The 19,646-nt window shown below is 39.2% G+C and overlaps 2 protein-coding genes across 2 annotated transcripts; both read left to right on the top strand.

The window, feature by feature from the left end:
* Nucleotides 1-956: 956 nt before the first annotated feature.
* Nucleotides 957-8,761, top strand: LOC119918588 (platelet-derived growth factor receptor beta-like; the record flags this gene model as incomplete). Its single annotated transcript, XM_038739358.1, is given in 10 exon segments — nt 957-1,113; nt 1,318-1,484; nt 1,974-2,086; nt 2,411-2,533; nt 2,841-2,952; nt 3,729-3,828; nt 3,912-3,934; nt 3,937-4,016; nt 5,146-5,438; nt 7,080-8,761. Coding segments are annotated over 10 exon segments (1,316 nt in total), but the record flags the coding sequence as incomplete, so codon positions are not given.
* A 4,827-nt stretch (nt 8,762-13,588) lies between these two features.
* On the top strand, nt 13,589-19,620 carry LOC119918589 (macrophage colony-stimulating factor 1 receptor 1-like; the record flags this gene model as incomplete). The annotated part of the gene is made up of 14 exons (XM_038739359.1): nt 13,589-13,768; nt 14,089-14,206; nt 15,694-15,981; nt 16,178-16,465; nt 16,572-16,708; nt 16,790-16,955; nt 17,056-17,257; nt 17,631-17,746; nt 17,882-17,993; nt 18,108-18,307; nt 18,663-18,754; nt 18,881-19,007; nt 19,177-19,281; nt 19,480-19,620. Coding segments are annotated over exons 2-14 (2,026 nt in total), but the record flags the coding sequence as incomplete, so codon positions are not given.
* Between the last annotated feature and the right edge of the window lie 26 nt (nt 19,621-19,646).

A 19,646-nucleotide genomic window follows, 5' to 3' on the forward strand; every position in this document is an offset into this window, starting at 1 on the left:
TTGCAAAGGCAACATGTGGGGGTTCAGAGATTGGTTGCTTGTCTCCCTTCTTTGTCTGTGAACTCACAAAACACATTTTCCATTAAAATGTTCTCTAAAGGAAAAAATGCTATGACACATCAATACCCTTTTAAGGAAGAAAACACAACTTGTGACCTCCCGCTGAGGTTCATCTCTGTCCAATCTGTCCGTGACTAATGAGATGAGTACTTGAATCAACAGAATGTTGCCAAATTTTTTTCTTTAACAAGAACAAAAAAAGTATATACTTTTTCAGAATTTTATAGATTTTCATTTACTTTACACAAAATAGTGGTAGTTGATTTTGTTGAAAAAAGCTCATAGTCTGTATTCTATATGATCAGTTCATGATGTAAATAGATACAGTTACATTTTACATGTGATAAAATGCGCACGTTTTTCTTAATTTCATTGAGCAAGAGATAGCTGCTGATGCACACCTATGTATGATTTAAACCATTTATTATTTGTTTATTTATTAATCACAGTTATGTAATAATGTAGTCAGTTTCAGCAGCAAAACACATAATGTTTACTTCAATCATGCATAGTTTAAAAATTCACAAATAATAGCTTTTTTAAAGGAAATTATTGACATATTTTCTACAAAGACAAAAAAATGCATTGCCTTAATAATATTGAAATAAATAATTTATATATGAACATGTCATAAATATTATTGAATAACTTACCTTATACAATATTATTCAAGTGTATAAAATTAATTATTGAGTAATTATTATCAAGTAATAAATAAAAATCATGAAATTAATGTTATTATAAAGGACTCACATTTAACTAACTTAAGTTAGCTTAATGAATGACTTTTTTTGTATATTTGTGTGAAAAGTAAGGGTGCCCTGCCTATAGTGAAATTAATGTTTATTAGTGTCCCATATCCCAAATTTTCCAACTTTTCTTCTTCCGCCAATCAGGCCCTCTCTATCTGGTGACTGAGTACTGTCGCTACGGTGACCTGGTGGATTATCTGCACAGGAACAAGCACACCCTCCTGCAGTACTACGCTGAGAAGAACCAAGACGACGGCTGTCTCATCTCTAGAGGAAGCACCCCACTCAGCCAGAGGAAAGGGTGAGATGAGCAAACAAAATGCACAAAATCCCTGCACAAAGGAGCATTGTGTGTAATATAATATAACGGGGGGTTCCTTAATTGAAATTTCTGCTGTCACATACCAAGAGATGTAACGTTTGATATGATGAGGAACCACGAATAAAGGTGTATTTAGGTCAGTTTAGTACATTGCATCTTTTCATGCTTCATGTATCCCACCAGCTATGTGTCCTTTGGAAGTGAGAGCGATGGAGGATACATGGACATGAGTAAAGATGAGCCCTCCATCTACGTACCCATGCAGGAGCAGATAGACAGCATAAAGTACGCAGACATCCAGCCCTCCCCATACGAGTCTCCCTACCAGCAGGACATCTATCAGGAACAAGGTTTGATTTGAGCCCATGTGTGTGTCTGTGTTGATGTTGTAAGACTGTAGACTCTCCAGTTGACAATAATTCATTTTCCAGAGTTGTAAATGAAAACAAGTGTGACGAATTCAGCACACTGATCACAGGAAACAAAGCAGAATGAGATAGCAGTACAGTATGAGGCGAGACCAACCGTGTATGTCTGCTGTCCAGCTGTATGATGTGTAAAAAGTGCTATTTTTAACACAAACTTGAAATAGTGCAATTCATGAACACATTAATTGTTTCAGACTCATAAATCAAGGAATGCAATTTGCTTAGGGATCAAAGACTGGAGAGAATATATGGACAAATGTCACAGCATATGAAGGGCATGAGCTTCATCTCAGCCCATGCAGTCACAGGACAGCTGGAGTTTCCCCAAACGACAAGACAATGTCTTCATTCTTGAGACGCTCCTCACCTCTTCTTCTTACGTTTGTCGTCTCACCTTGTAATCGTGTTCAGGTGGCGGCGGATTGGACCTGGCCATCGGTGACTCTCCCACTCTCACCTATGACGATCTTTTGGGCTTCAGCTACCAAGTAGCAAAGGGGATGGAGTTCCTCGCCTCTAAGAATGTAAGATATTATGAATAGTTGTTTAAATTTAAATGAACAGTTTCACATTTTGGGAAATAATTAACTTTCTGACTGAGATTTAGAAGAGAAGATCAATACCACTCATGCCTGTACCGAATAGGAGTAGAATAGGAGTTAGCTTAGCATAGCATAGAGACTGGAAACAAGGGGAAAAAGGCAAACCTGGCTTGGTCTGACAATAACAAAAGCCACCTACCAGCACCTCTAAAGCTCACTAATTAACACTTTAAATATTGTTTGTTTAATCTGCATAAAACCTGAAGTGTAAAAACAGCTATTTTATTTCATTTTATTCCACCACAGTGTGTCCATCGTGACCTTGCTGCCAGGAATGTGTTGATCTGTGAAGGCAAACTGGTGAAGATCTGTGACTTTGGCCTGGCCAGAGACATCATGCATGATTCCAACTACATCTCTAAAGGCAGCGTAAGTGGCGAAATCATTGCACAGAACATCTATAAAAAAACAAACAGAACCTATACACCTGAAAGGCATTTTTAATTTTTGACATCTGGCTCTTGTTCCTATTTAGTTTGCATACACTTGAATGTACATGTACATTTGCATGCATTACATGAAAGTAATGTAATGAATATTACTTACCAAAATGAAATAGCAGTCATCTAAATAACATACTGCAAATAAGGTCCTAAGAGACTCTTTTAACCCAGTTGAAGGTGTGATGTTTCAAAATAGCTCTTCACATGGAGTGTTTTTGTTTTCTTTCGTTCAGACCTTCCTTCCCCTGAAGTGGATGGCACCAGAAAGTATTTTCCATAATTTGTACACCACCCTGAGCGACGTGTGGTCATACGGCATTCTTCTTTGGGAGATTTTCACACTGGGTCAGTCCAAACACACATATAAAACTGGGACACACATAAAAGGGATTTATCTTTATTTGCAAATGGGTCATACTGTTACCAGTTTCAGCTGTTTAACTCATCGTTAAATCTTGAAGTCACACTAACAATCCTGGAAAAACAGGTTTCTCAGTGTCCAAAATGGCAGCAAATGTTGTGTGTATGTGCAAATCGATGGCAAACTTCAAATTTCATGCCTGATTGCAAGTACATACAAGTTTGTTTGAAGGTTCATATGAGGTCTTAATCTTTATAGGCACAGTCAAGCTTTAAAATCATCATTTCCTTGCTCAGGGTATTGTGAGTTGTTTGTTCTTCTTTTTTCTCTCTCAAAACCCTCTTCCCACGATTTTATGAAACGACTATGAAAACAAAGGAGACAGTTTATTGCATACACAGCATAAGCTCGAGTGGTGGAAAACAAACTCACAATCCAGGCTCTGTAAGAGATAACCAAAGATTCTCTGTGCTTCCCAGTCTGAATCTGACATTCATTAGACTTTTCACATTCATTTTCCTTATGTGGATCAAAATAACTACTTATTTGCACAAGAAATGTGATTCAGTGTGTTTTCTCAGAAATACATGACATTAATTTCACATGTCAAATGTCTGGTAGGTTAACAAAATGTCTTGCTGATAAGGACATATTTAGAGTGTGCATGACTTCAGATTTATGGTTTGTTCTTGTTTAATTTAGATCAAGTTTAGCTTTCTAGCCTGTGCATGACTTCTGTTATTGGAAATGCTTTCTGCAGGAGGAACCCCTTACCCTGATTTGCCCATGAACGAGTTGTTCTACAGCGCTTTGAAGAGAGGCTACCGAATGGCAAAACCCGCCCATGCCTCTGATGAAGTGTGAGTCCCACTGTAATCTTCATGTCACCTCTACAGAGAGAACTTTACTGAAATTAATTCATTTGATGTTGTTTATGTTGCAGCTATGAGATCATGAAAAAGTGCTGGACGAGAAGTTCGAGAAGAGGCCCGATTTCTCCTTTCTGGTCCACAGTGTGGGGAATATGCTGACAGACAGCTATAAAAAGGTACTTTATTTAATAAATTTGTATTCATTTATTTATTGATGCTGCATTAAACAGTGAGCTTGGACCCTATACCACAAATCCCTGATCTGCAAGTCTTATTTTATTCTTGGGTGAGGTTATCTACGAGTTCATTAATTCATCTACTCACAGTCAGCCTGTCTGCCCCCTAGTGGCTGGTTGGTAATAATTTAGCTGCTGAACCATGTATATATGTCTGTCACATTAACTCAAGTACAGTTTTGAGGTACCTGTACGTTACTTTGCAGGTTCAGATATTTCATACAAAACATATAATCAAATAAGGATGGATTAAACTTCTCGACAGGGAAGCTCCACTATAAATATATCCTTTATAAACGCTAGTAGCTTCACCTAAAAATGCTTCTTGCACATTAATGCATTAGTAATAATAATCCAATATTATGATTTAAGTAATAGTATAATACAACATAACAAGTACTTTTACTTTTTCATCAATACTTTAGGTATATTTTGCTGATAATTATTGTAAAAGTAAAACTCTAATGTTTTTGCTTTTAAGAGAATATTTTTACTTTTGTACTACTGCTTATACATAAATAAAGGATCTAAGCACTTATTCCACTTTTGCTTGATGCTGCTTGCCTATGACACTGTTGTTAGATAACAAGCTTTTAGTTTTTCATAATGTTTAAATATAGTAAAGTTATGTAGCTATAGTCCAGTATACACAACGCAGATGTATACATGTTAAAAAATACAAATCAATAAAAACAAATACATATATAAATCTGGGAATTTAGGTACAGATATGTTGGACAAAGTTCACTTTCAAAAATTAAAAAAGGCAACACTAGATAATGTACAATTAGGTATACAAACATATTTTTGCTTTTCTGTTGCATTGATAAAGATAAATCCACTCAGTAAATGACTGTGCAGGTTCAGTTCTGAAAACAGTTACACATAATACACATAATAGAAACACTGTCCTCCACTTTCATTCCTCTCTGGTTCTTAAAGTAGCTGTGATGTAAAATCTTTGGTGCTCAGTGTCTCATATCTTCACTCAGCAAACTGAAGCTCCCAAACTGTTGATTAATTGATCCCTCGTTGCTCAAATAATCAAACTATTGTCTCCTGACAACAGAGATACAACCAAGTCAATGACAACTTCCTGAAGAGCGACCACCCGGCAGTCGCCCGCACCAAACCCAGACTCTCCTCACCTTTTCCAATTGCTAACCCAGCATTTGGCTCCCCATACCCCGTCACCCTCTACGTCCCCCCGGACCCCTACAACCAGAGCCCGAGCCCCGGAGAATTCCGACAAGAGGCGGATACACAAGAAATCATAACTTCATACAACGAATACATCATTCCCATCCCAGATCCCAAGCCGGAGGACATTTTCACTGACGTGCCGTCAGGAAGCCCTGCAAGGTATAGAACTGCTGAAGAAGATGCTGCAGATGTGTGCCAAATGCTGGGGTTGCAAGAAAGATGAGGATGTATTTATTTAACAAGATTTGAGTTTTTTTTCCACCACACACCCACTCATCCAGATGTTGAGCTGGAGACAATAACTGTATTGTGGAGGCCGAATTGGAGACATGTTTTTATAGCCTATATAAACATGCAGCCAAGCAAAGTTGGCTTAAAAAGCCAAATAAATGTTTGACCATACAACATCAAGATACATTTACACATCTAATCAAAGCTGTTCAGTATTAGTGTGTCTTAAAATACCCATTGATGGGTTTGGGAGTGATAGCACATTCCAACTCTGTGTTTTGAGTTTTGGCAGTGGGGCAAGTCTTTTGTTGACATTTGGCTCATAGATTGTACCTTTAACATTGTGGTTTGGGTTAGAGGTCTTTGGCCTCCTTATTAGACAAATAACAGACACACTGTTGGTCCAGATCCACAGACTGATGTCAGTGAGGATCTCATGGACACATCAGGCAGCATCTTAAAACAAAATAAGAAACCTCCACTATGTGTGCCAATCAGTCATTCAACAGACATCCTTCACATTTTCTTTAAACAATTTAAAGTTATTGCCAGAGCTGAAACAATTAATTAATAATCAGATTGACAGAAAGTTAATCAGCAGTTATTTTGGTAATCGACTAAACATTTTTTTGAGAAAATGCCAAACATTCTTTGGTTTCATCATCCTAAAGGACCACTGTGTAAGATTTAGGGACATCTATTGGCAGAAATATAAGTTTGTTTTCATTAGTGCACCTGAAAATAAGAATCGTCTGCCATGTTGCACTGCCATGTTTCTACAGTAGCCCAGAACAGACAAACCACGCGCTGGGTCTGGAGTGGGCCTTTTGTGTTTCTTCTACACACTTGGAACAGGAGGGTGAGGGGAAAGGTTATTAGCCCGTTTGCAATCTGCAGAGTATGTTTGAGTTTTAGACTCACAGTCGTACAAAACAAGCAAGTTAAAGACATTTTTCCTGACATTTTATAAACCAAACAATTACTCATATAAGTGAGAAAATAATTGGCAGATTAATCGACAATGAAAATAATGAGAAAAATGCAGCCCTGTTTATGGCCTTCCAGAGGTAAAACATTTGCTTTCAGTTATATCACTTCCAGTAGGCCAACTTAAACTTAATTTTGGATGTTAGCTAGATGCTGCTTAACATCCCAACAAAGTAAGAAGTACTATCTGTGTAATTGATTACTAAGAGAAAAAACATCCAGTAAATTGATTTGTCCCAGTAATTTAGTGCATGTGTGTGTGCCAGAGGTACAGAGGGAGTACTCAACATGTCTCTATACAAGCTGCATTGGAAATACTTTTCTCTTAGAAATACTTAAAGGCCAAACGTATGAAGCAGAAGACGCATAATGTCTTTAAATGTTCTAAAAATGGATAATTAGTTTAATTTGTGAGTTAAAAATGACTTGTGGTTGCTGGAAGGGAGATGAAAAAAAAGAGGGATAATGACAGGATCAGTCCCAAGAGACATTAATAAATACTGACTATATGGTGTGTCTTTCTATGGCTCGTACATGATGGAGTGCACAGTGTGAAGTTGTGTTTTGCTTTCCTGCCCTCAGCTCTCTGGCTCTGGAGGAGGAGACGGACTCCATGTCGCAGGACACGGCCGACACTCTTCCAGAAGAGGACAGGGTGGAGGAGACCAGCGAGAGAGATGCTCTGCTGTGCTCCTCCAGGACGCCCGAGGTAGAAGACAGCTTCCTGTAGCTACATACAGAACCCTGAGAGAACAGAGCCCTTTTCTGAGATTTTTTTTTAACATGCCTGAAAAAGGGAACGTGACTAAACTAGAATGTAGCAACATTGAAACTGAGAAGGCAATCTTTGTATCTCCACTAAGCACTCAAAAAGTTTTGCCCTTCTTTGAGCTTTTGTATCGAACTTAGTACCTCTGAAACTACAAAATGGTTAGAAATAATAAGCATTATGTTACGATCCAGTCATTCATAAGAAGCTTTCCATAAAATAAATACGGTACTCTCCTCACTCTCACATGGATTCAATTTACACTAAGTAAAGATGTATTTTCCATTGTAGCCAGAGACTTGTGAGGCCTTATGAGATATGTGCTTTTTTAGTTGGACACATTTAGCCATATGTTAATTTTTGGCTGTTACTATTTTGTCCCCTCTTTAGTGTTAATGACCAGTGTGGATGTTTAGAAATGTTTAGTGGATGTTTTTACAAACAATTTTATTTGTTTTAAAAACACAAGGTAATTAACACAACAATAAAAAAACCCATAAACAAATACACACATGAAAACAAAATACTGTCCAAACAAGAACAATATTCAAATTCAGATTGGCATTGGAAACAAATATTTACATTGCCAAAACAAGTATGAAATAAAAAGAAAAATTAATATAGCATTATGTCCTAAACCATGAGCAGCCCTGGAACAACAGTTATTGGGTTCAAACTTTATGTTGCTTTTTTTTTACTTACCTGAAGTACGAGCGGCTGTGTTCGCTGCATTATATTTGTAAAAATGTCATTCCAAGGACATGATATCCAGAGATTCTACATGCACTGTTTTACTAAGAGAGATCATTTGTTTATAGCTACATGCCACATGAAGATTTCCACTTCTTTGTTTCCTGAGAATTATATGAAATGTATATGTCATATGTGAATTTTGAATCCTTAGTCTGAGGCTTATAGTGGCTTGTTATAGTTCTGTGCCAGATTTGCACTTTATTTAGAAAAATGGGTTAGTCATAATGAGGATATAAATATACTCTCATAAAGACAGAGATAATACATATAACAAGATAATACTTAAATATGTGCCTGTAATGGTAAATCAGTTTCTGTGATGACAGGTGACTCCTACAAGTGGAAATAATAAATACAGCGTATCACTGCCTGAGCACAAGATGGCACACACGAGTGCCTTTGTATATAGACTGACAGAGTGTTGTCTTGCAGCTATTGTCGCTTGCCGATATGAAGGGCTACTGTACTCAAGGAACCTAGATAGCCGTATGTGTACATGTAAATATTATGCTTTTAGTCTTCTGTTTCATTCGATAACATTCACTTACACAGTGTTTCAACTTTCAATACTTAGTCCATTTAAAACAACACATAGTAATATTCTGTAGCAATTTTAAATGCACAAGATCACTGTATCACAAGCTATGGTACCAAAGCTTTTCTTAACGTTTACAAATGTATTTTTTATATGTGCCATTTTATATGTTGTAAATGTGACAATAAATGTGTATTATCATAGTAATACTGGAAGCGTGAATCTTTTATGAATCATGTGAATTCAACGGCTTTATCTAGCTGCCCTTCTCTGCCAGCATCTGTTTTTTGCACTTTTAAATCTGCTATAAAAAAATCCTAAAACTAATCAACTGTTCAGTTAAATTTTATTTATATTGCAACAATTCAGAACAGAAGTTATCTCACTGCACTTTTCAGACAGAGCAAGTGTAGACCATACTCTTTGTAATATTATTTACAGACACCCACCACATTAATTCCCAACATAAACAAGCACTTGGTGACAGTGGCAGAGAAACACTTCCTTTTAACAGGCAGTAATACTACTACTACTACTACAACTACTGCTACTAATAATAATAATAGAACTATTAATAATAACTGTGGCAACGCGTGTCGAAGGAACATGGGGAAAGTAGGTGGCTTGCAACCACATATCCAATTCCCACAGCTCCGGATGCAGAAATACCTGCTGAAAGTGAAAGTAGGAGAGGAGAGAGACGAGAAAGCACAAAACTACGGGAGAGGGCAGCAGTCTAGTTAGTTACATGCATTAATGGGTAAGAAAGATGGAGAGGGAGAGGAGAAGAAAGGAGTGCCTATTCCACTTTTGGAGACTCTAGCAACCACAAGTAACCCTGCCTTCTGGGAGCGCAGTGCTCTGGTGAGGTAGTAAGGTACTATGAGCTCTTTAAGATAAGATGGTGCCTGACCATTAAGAGCTTTGTAGGTGAGCAGAAGGATTTTAAATACTATTCTGGATTTTATAGGGAGCCAGTGCAGAGAAGCTTAATTGACTTATTCGAGCAGCCTGATAAAGAATTTCAAAATTCCATCCAAGAAGTAACAAATACTTGGACTAGTTTTTCCGCATCGTTTTGGGACAGGATGTTCATGATGTTTGCAATATTACGTAGGTGAAAAAAGGCATTCCTTGAAGTTTGCTTTATGTGATATGTCCTGATAAAGATAACTCCAAGATTCCTTACGGTGGTGCTGGAAGCCAGGGCGGTGCCATCCAGAGGAGCTATATCTTTAGATAAAAATTGCAGGTCATCAAGGTTATTGTGTCCTTAAGGCATGCTTGATGTTTAGCTAACTGATTGGTGTCATCTGGCTGGATCAATAGATATACTGTACACCTGGCTAGTACCGGGTTGGACTCCTTTTGACTTAGACAGACTTTCTTGTCATTCAACTGCACATTCAAAATGTACATTTGAGCGAGATTTTGTTGAAAGGCTCCAAATAAAAAACAGAAGACAAGTAAAAGAAAAATAGTATGAATATAAGTATTTGCAATATAAAATAGAATAAAAATATAAAAGAAACAGAACAACAACAAAATTGCAACTTTTTTCAGAAATCAAGGAGCCATTGCAGCCGAAGCCGAGCAAGGCGCCACCATCTTCTTAGTTTTGCCTTCAGAACTGCCTTAATTCTTCTTCTAAATGAGGCAGTTGTGAAAGCACCCTAAAAGCCCACTCTTGATCCAGGGGTTTTAGTCAACAATAGACCGTTATATAACCTTCTCTTTCTCAAGAGAAAGCAGTCGCCAATCAGTTGTGTGACTTTCTACTTAACAATAGTTTTATTTGAGGATTTTAATCAGGATTTAAAGTGCATTAAGGCAGTTCTGAAGGCAAAAGTGGGTCCAACCTGGTACTAGTAAGGTATACCCAATAAAGTGGCCTGTGAGTGTATATTTAAGGTCTTGAATTGTCTTTCAACACCTTGTTAAAAGTATGCCACGAAGAATTAAGGCAGTTCTGAAGGCATTTTATTTTTTAGGCATTATTTTTCTTTTACTTGTCTTCTGTTTTTTATTTGGAGCCTTTCAACAAAATCTCGCTCAAATGTACATTTTGAATGTGCAGTTGAATGACAAGAAAGTCTGTCTAAGTCAAAAGGAGTCCAACCCGGTACTAGCCAGGTGTACAGTATATCTATTGATCCAGCCAGATGACACCAATCAGTTAGCTAAACATCAAGCATGCCTTAAGGACACAATAACCTTGATGACCTGCAATTTTTATCTAAAGATATAGCTCCTCTGGATGGCACCGCCCTGGCTTCCAGCACCACCGTAAGGAATCTTGGAGTTATCTTTATCAGGACATATCACATAAAGCAAACTTCAAGGAATGCCTTTTTTCACCTACGTAATATTGCAAACATCATGAACATCCTGTCCCAAAACGATGCGGAAAAACTAGTCCAAGTATTTGTTACTTCTTGGATGGAATTTTGAAATGAATCGCACTAGAGTTCGTTTTCCCCCTTGGTGCGGTTTGTTTGGGCATGTGTGAATGCAACAATCGCACTCGGGTGCGCACCAAAAGCGGACCAAACAAGTGCACTGAGACCACCTCTTCAAGGAGATCTCGGTACACTTTCAAACGAACTCTGGTGCGGTTCGCTTGTAGTGTGAAAGCAAACAAACACAGGATTTTATGATAGCAGAGATGTGATCTGAGCATTATTTCCAAAGCTAAACCACTAATAAATCCATCTGCTGACAGCGACATGTGTTTAGCGATCTTATAATTGATCTGTATAAGCCGCTATGTTTATGAAAATCATTTTATAAAGTATAGCCTACTTGTCAGCATGTGTATTTCCCTGATTAATAGGTTAAAATATGTTTAAAAAAGAGGGCAAGTAGTATTCCGTTTACCCTGTCCATAAAAAATGTGTGACAGCGATACCACAGTATAGGCGAATAAGCCCCGAATTATTACTGTAGCCTACATGTCCTGTTATTACGTTATTATTCATAATAGGCTATGCGGTCGCTCTGCTGTCTAGCATTACTAATCATGCTTATAATCAATTATTACTTTGTGAGCTCTTTGCGATACAGATCAGAAGCGTTAAAGTGCTGCACAAACTTATGTCAGTCACCGGAGTTTGATTTCCCCACGTGGGTCCTGATGATGCAGGATGACAATCACCAAAGCTGTCCAATCAACAAGTTACCTGTACGTCTGTGTAACATCATGGTTACTTCTCTGATTCGTTTGTAAAACTGCAGTGTGAACATGAACCGGACCAGAACAAAAATGCAACAGCATATCATTTTTTTTCTTGGTCTGGACCAAATGAACCGAACTACGGGTGTGAAAGCACCCTTAAAGAATATTTTTAATTTCAGCTATTTTAAACGGACTGTGGTAAATAGCTTGTTAGTAAAGATGGATTGATCAAGTCTAGTAAAGAAGTGCTAACTAAGGGTAAAACTTCTTTAAGCAGCCTGGGATGGGGCAAGAGGTTAATGGTGGTAAAGAGATGGATCAGATGTTTAACGAAAAACTCAACAGAGGTATTAAAGGAGACCTATTATACTGCTTTTCCAGTCTTATATTGTAGTTCTGGGACTCCTGTGTGGTAGCTTTGCATGTTTCAAAGTTCAAATTGTTTCAATTTTTTTTTTTTTTCTTATACTGACTCTTCATGTAGGCCTTCATTTCAGCCTCTGTCTGAACAAGCTGTAGATGCTCCTGTCTCTTTAAGGCCCCCCCTCTCAAAGCCCACTGTCTTCTGATTGGCCAAGACCTGAAGCATGTTACCAGGCTGTTGTTGCTGAGCGGAACAGGCAGACTGGTTGCCATGCCGTTAGTGTGGGAGCACAGGACCATATATGGAACAGCTGTAGAAAAATCTGTTCAAAACAGAACAGGAGGAAACCTGAGGTCTTTGCTCACAGTGATTTCTTATAAATGCTTTAACCTAATTTTTTGAAACTTTGGCCATGTTTAACATGAACATCCAACATTATAACATTGTAGATAAGTCACAAAATGTGTAAAAAGCATAGGTCTCCTTTAAGCACGACAGTATGGAAAACCTAAGCGGCCATCAATTCAAATATTTCTTTTACTCCGTTTTCCGTGATAACGGGATAATTTTCTCGTGATCTCGAGATAAGGAACCATGGCTGAATACAGGGGTTGCAGGTACGTTTAATATACGTTATATAAAAAGGTTTATTTACGATCATTTTTTATTCTACGGCCATTTTCTGAGTCAGTAGTTAGCTCAGTTGGTGGAGCGCAGGACTCGCATCCCAATGGTTGCAGGTTCCAGTCTTTAAAAGCTGTCATAACTACACTTAACAAGGCCACTCGTTAAACCAAAACACCTCTACTGGGTACAGCAGCTAACGTTAAGCTACGCTAAAGTATATAACGTTAACTACCAAAACTGAACAGTGTAAACAACTGTGGGATTTAACGTTGGCATGAGTCGCCAAAATAAGGAGACAACTATGCGTGCTTTAGCAGAACTAATGTACATTTAAATGTATAGTATAGATAATTACTTGATGCAATGAAAGATATACAAAATGTACTGGGTTGAGCTAGAGCAGCAAAAATACTCCCAACAATCCTAGTTGAAAGTAATTACTGACGTCTCACTAATATAAAGTTAAATTCCAGTGCACTGGAATTTTTTCAGATAGATTCAGCTAGAAACCATCTGCTGGTGCTTTCATGACGAGTCTTACTCCTGTCTACCATACATCCATAAAGAATTGTCTCTCTCTTCACACTCTCATATCTCTTAGCTGTTTAATATGATTCCTAGGTCAAATTTGTAAGACTAACTTGACTTTCCATCTGTCTCCCATGAGTCCACGCTTCCCTGGCTAGAAAAGCCTGGCAGGCACGGTTGTCCAACGGGGATGGAGGTGATTAGTCTCACCTCTAGACATGAATTGCATGAATTGCGCCTTTCTGTGGCAAATTGGCACCGGCTCATTAATATGTTGAGCATGATATGCTGACACCCCACCCAGTCACAGAGTTCCCTCCACCCTCCACAACTTGCTGTTCTGAAACATTTCATGTTAGCTGTGTGGCTTATGTGGGGAAGAGACTGTAAACAAGCAGAAGGGAGAAGAAGGGCAGAGGCAAACAGAAGGGGAGGAAGGGACTCTTGTGTCTGCTCTGGGTGGAGACGTCACACCCAGGGAAGTTATCATTCCCCTCTATTAACCTGAAGACATCTGCAGGTGAGTAGCCTACATTTGAAATAAATGAGTGATGCTTCCATAATGCATCATCAGCTGTATTTTGAGGTGCAGTGGCTAGTTGTTAATTCCTTATGTAAGAAATTCTTCCTCAAAGTATTTAATTCTTTAACCTGTTTCCTGATTTTAATGTGTACATAAGAAGACAAACATTGACGTACAATAGATTGTTGTTCAGCAAAGATTTGTATTTACGGGCATAGATGCTCTGACCAGTCAGAAAAGAGAAGTTAATGAGGGGGGATGAGTGACACCACAACTTCAGAGGTGGTTTTCTTATTTCTCTCTCTCCAACTCTACAGATCAGAAGTGTTTTATAGCACACGCAAATATCAGCATTCAAACTGCAGGTTTGAAGTTGATCCAGGATGCAGTCCTACCTTGCTCTGCTGCTGGGGATTGTGGCCTCCGCTGCTTCAGGTAAGGCCCTCCAAAACATTTCTTTTCACGCTGGTTGTGTGGTGACTGTATATTTAAATATGCAATCCACACGCTGAAATAAAACAAGTGAAAGAGGAGCACTCAAAAAAACTCAGAAAAGTGATTTCCTTTTATTGTTTTCATATTGATTTGAAAGATGTAAAGTGTGATAATATGTAGAGTTCAGTATGTAAAAAGTTCTAAAAGGTTTGGTAAATATCCAGTTCAAGTTTTAAATTAAATCCAATCGCAACAAGATGTATATTTTTAAAACCACAACTAACCAGTTACTTATATAATAGTCTAAAAATACATATCCAAACATGACCTGTCATGTATGCTCTAATAATTTCATCACATAATACATGGCATTAATTCATGGTCAGTGCAGAAGAGCTGAGAAACGCTCTGCATCTGAGATCTGATACTCTGTTGTGTCTCAAGATTCATGAGTTGTTTTTTGGGGTGATTGTTGTGATGCATTCTTTTTTGATTTGGCTCACATATTGCAATTTCATGTGTTTGCATTTGAGTCTATGAAAGCATCTGTTGTTAGGTTTAATGATGGCTGAGTGAATTAGCTTTGCTTTCTGGTGGATTACTGTATGAAGTGTAATTGGGGACATTTTTAGGTTGGATGAATTGTTCATTTAGATGATTGAAGAGGAGAAAAGGTAACTGCTTACACCAACAATCAGGAGGTTCGGAACTAAAAGTGCTGATTGGTTTCAAACTGCATTTAATTCTGCGTCTCTCTACATTAGCTTGTGTGCTGTGGTGAATGGAAAAAAATGCTGATTGTGGAATCTCAGTTCTGCTTCAAGCTTCGAAACACACTGTCCAAACCCTTGAAATGGAAACCATTTATAAGATTTACCGAAAGCTTAGGCTCAACTCTAAATGAGAGAAAGTTTCAGTCTTACTGGAAAGGCACGTCAATCTCTTCATTGTCCATACTTTTCTCAAACGTTTTCCAGCCTAAAACAAATCTTAGATGCCATAAATTGTCCAGCTGAGTTTCCTCAAAAAAGTCATCAAAGAGAGCACTGTTCTTCATCAATAAAACTTGCTTCAACACTGCCTGGGGGTTAAGGTCTTTTTTAGCAGTTTCTCCCTTAAAGATGCCTGGAAACTATTACTCCCCATATCATGCTTAAAATTCTTGAATGTGTCCCTTATTTTTGGTGTCAAACAATGGGCCCAAGTAAAAATGGATGCAAAGCTTTGCATGATGACAGTTTTTATATTTCCAGTGTTCAAGTAGCGACATTGTAAAAAGCAGAAGCACAAAGTATCGAGGGATGTTTTCGGGGTCCAAGCCTTCAATCTGTTTCCTGAATTCGTGAAAAATCAATCATGGTGCAGAAGAGACAGCTCTGGGTTGTCAGTTATCAGAAAATTACCAAAAAATGTGTCCTCACACTTGTCTGTTTACCTAAAAAGTCAATAAATGCATGCATTAAATTCACATTGTCGTTCTTTCTCAGCAGAATGGAGGCTGCCGGTGATCAAGTTCAACTCTAAGGTGGTGAGGAGTTCAGAGGTGGTGGTCAAACCTGGGAGCGCTCTGGATCTGACGTGTGAGGGTGACGGGCCTGTAAACTGGCAAACGAGGCTAGCCAAACACAGGCGCTTCGTGTCCAAGGGCAACGGGAATGTCCGCACCTTTAAGGTTGAACGTCCATCTGCAGAATTCACTGGAACTTACAAGTGTTTTTACACTGCTGGGTCACAACAGCATGAACTGGCCTCCTCAGTGCATGTGTATGTAAAAGGTGAGCTTACTATTCTGTGTACAGACCAGCAGGACACCCTTCCAAATGTTGTTAGTTAGTTGTAAGTGCTTGGATGGATCATTGTCCACACTGGTTATACTTTGCTATTATTGTTTATTAGATTTCCTCAGTGTAAATCTCACTTATTCCATTGTTCTATGAACAAATATATTGTCTCCATGTCTTTTGTTACTAGATCCAAACCGTGTGTTCTGGACCAGCAGCACGTCCCTGCGGGTGGTGAGGAAGGAGGGTGAGGACTACCTGCTGCCCTGCCTGCTGACCGACCCAGCAGCCACAAACCTGGGCCTCCGCATGGACAACGGCACCACAGTGCCACCAGGGATGAACTTCACAGTTCACCGGCACCGTGGTATTCTCATCCACAGCCTCCACCCCAGCTTCAATGCTGACTATGTCTGCACAGCCAGGGTCAACGGAGTGGAGAGGACCTCCAAGGCATTTTCCATCAACGTCATTCAGAGTGAGGCCACTTGGGTGTTGTTAATGAGTCCCCAGAGCTTTCCTAGAGTCATTCAAGGTGATTCATTCATTCATTCATTCTTATTTATGATTTTCTCTTACTCTAGAGCTTCGTTTCCCTCCGTATGTCTTCTTGGAGACGGATGAATATGTGCGCATTGTTGGGGAGGAACTCAACATTCGCTGCACAACACACAACCCCAACTTCAACTATAATGTCACCTGGAAATACAGCACCAAGTCGGTCAGTGTTAGGCGTTTTTGTGATAGTAATCATAATTTTATTATTTTTTTATTTAATTGCATTCCCTCTTTTTCTCTTCAGAAAGCAACAATAGAGGAGAGGGTACGCTCCAGTGGAGAAAATCGCCTGGACATACAGAGCATACTGACCATCTCTGCTGTGGACCTTGCAGACACAGGAAACATTTCCTGCATTGGCACTAATGAAGCAGGGGTGAACAGTTCAACCACGTACCTGCTGGTTGTAGGTAAGCCACGTAAAACCCTCTTGCTACGTCTCACATCGAAAAGCATGGAATATTTATTAAGCACCGAAAACAAACTGTTGTGGATTCTTCTTCTAAACAGACAAGCCCTACATCAGGCTGTTGCCACAGCTGTCCCCTAAACTGGCCCACCAGGGTCTTTCAGTCGAGGTGAACGAGGGAGAAGATCTGGAGCTCAGTGTGCTCATTGAAGCGTACCCCCACATTACGGAGCACAGGTGGCACACCCCAGCATCTCCCAACACGTCCACTCAGGAGCACAAGCTCATCAGATACAACAACAGGTACAACACAAAAGCCAGAGATGATGACCAACCAGTAGCTCCATCGTATTGCTCCAAGATGTCAGCACATTGTCAGTTTACATTTAAAACAATCAAGTGTACTACAGGAAGAAGAAGCTACTCTGAAAAATACTGTCAGTGCATTTTGGGTTAATTTGACCAGGAATGCAAAGGTCATTATATTTCCTCAGGTCATGAAACTGCTGTTAGAGGGAAGAGGGTGTTCTCTTTTTAGATTGTTGACATACTCTGCTATGATACATAGGAAGTGTCTGAATTCAAACCGCAGAATTAGTCACATGGGATTCTGCAGACATTCCTCTTTTTTCTCAGTTTAAAGATCCTTTTTTGGGGGGGGTGGTATTTTTTTTAGATACCACGCTACTCTGCAGTTGAAGAGAATGAATGCACAGGAGCAGGGGCAATACACCTTCTACGCCAGGAGCGAATTGGCCAATGCATCCATCACATTCCAAGTCCAAATGTATCGTAAGTGGCGCAGTAAACACACAACCAATCAGTTTACTCATTCATGGTGTTACGGCATGATTAAGTTCTCTGAGGTAAAAGGAAAATGCAAGTTTCTTTCAAATCTGATAATTGTTGTTGGTCCTTTACTGGCAGAGAGACCTGTTGCTGTGGTGAGATGGGAAAACATAACCACACTCACTTGCACCTCATTTGGCTACCCTGCTCCCAGAATCATCTGGTACCAGTGTTTTGGGATACGGCCTACGTAAGTATCAATACACAAGGAACAGCAGTCAGAGAAATGTCATTAAGTTTGGTGTAATATTCTGTAAATTGAAGCATCGGGGCCTTTGTCTGACTGTGTATGTGTATGAGGCAGGTGCAATGAAAACACCTCAGGGCTGCAGATGGCGATCCCTCTCCAGGCTCCTACAGTAGAGGTCCAGAGGGAGGAGTACGGAGCAGTGGAGGTGGAGAGCGTCCTCACGGTGGGGCCGTCTAGCCGGAGGATGACGGTGGAGTGTGTAGCCTTCAACCTCGTCGGCGTCAGCAGCGACACGTTTGCCATGGAGGTTTCTGGTGCGTTTTGGATAATCTGATAATCATTTGTTGTCATGGTGTGATCACAAGTTCCATACTTCTCAATTTGTTATTGTACATTGTCATGTGGATCTTGTCAACCAAACCAAAGCGAATCTAATGTCTTGTTTGTGACATTGTGTTGTCACAGTCAGCTGATGCCTTTGTAGTTGTGATTGTTACTGTTAACTGTTAAACTGCATAATTATATTGTTTAATTTTCTGTAGGTCAATATTTCATAAAAAGACAAAATGCAACAAAATCCACAGAAGTACATCAGAGAATATCATCTTGTAGGACATGTCAGTTCACATGAGTTAAATTATGCATTTATACTATTCTTTCTCTGTGCAGACAAGCTCTTCACTTCCACGTTGACCGGAGCAGCAGGCATTCTGGCCATCTTCCTTGTGCTGCTGGTTTTTCTTTTTTACAAATACAAGCAGGTAAGGTGTACTCACAATTTTAAAGCGTAGCCACCGAAATATATAGTAGTCTAAAATACTGTTTAGAAGGGCTACTTAGCTGCAGTGTTTTTGTTGTTTTGGTTTCGCTCCTATTTTTGTCTTCAGAAACCCAGGTATGAGATCCGCTGGCAGATCATTGAGGCAAGAGATGGAAACAACTACACCTTCATTGACCCCACTCAGCTGCCTTACAATGAGAAGTGGGAGTTCCCAAGAGACAAGCTGAAGCTAGGTCTGTCTGTTGAAAAATGCAAATAAAATGATTAAATAACAACAGAACAGTGAATGTAAGCATAATAGAATCAGAAGAAGATAAAATATATTATGTCTGAAATTTGACTGTGAATACCAGGCCGGGTTTAAGTATTCAAAATGGTTTCTCGTATTTTCTGTCCAACCAGGGAAGATCCTTGGTGCAGGGGCTTTTGGAAAGGTTGTTGAAGCCACAGCCTATGGTCTGGGAAAGGAAGATAATACGATGCGTGTAGCTGTGAAAATGTTAAAAGGTGAGCCAATGTTAAGGCCTCCGATTTAACAGGGAGATTATTGTTTACGTGAGCAAGTAAGAGTGACTGACAAATCTGAAAATGTATCAGCTAAAATAAAAAATCAGATCAGATTTAGGCATTTCAAATGCTAAATCATTGGTTTCACATGATCGGATAGGATGATAATATGATGACATTTTGTATGTGTTTCTGCAGCGAGTGCCCATTCAGACGAGAGGGAAGCTCTGATGTCTGAACTGAAGATCCTGAGCCACCTAGGACACCACAAGAACATTGTCAATCTATTGGGAGCGTGCACCTATGGGGGTCAGACGGCATCCTTATTTGTTCTCCTATGTTTGATGGAATGAAAATGTTGCAAA

The sequence above is a fragment of the Micropterus salmoides genome, unplaced genomic scaffold (assembly GCF_014851395.1).
Source record: "Micropterus salmoides isolate LMB-PRFRI ecotype aquatic unplaced genomic scaffold, ASM1485139v1 Ms_hic_scaffold_230, whole genome shotgun sequence".
Lineage (NCBI taxonomy): Eukaryota > Metazoa > Chordata > Actinopteri > Centrarchiformes > Centrarchidae > Micropterus > Micropterus salmoides.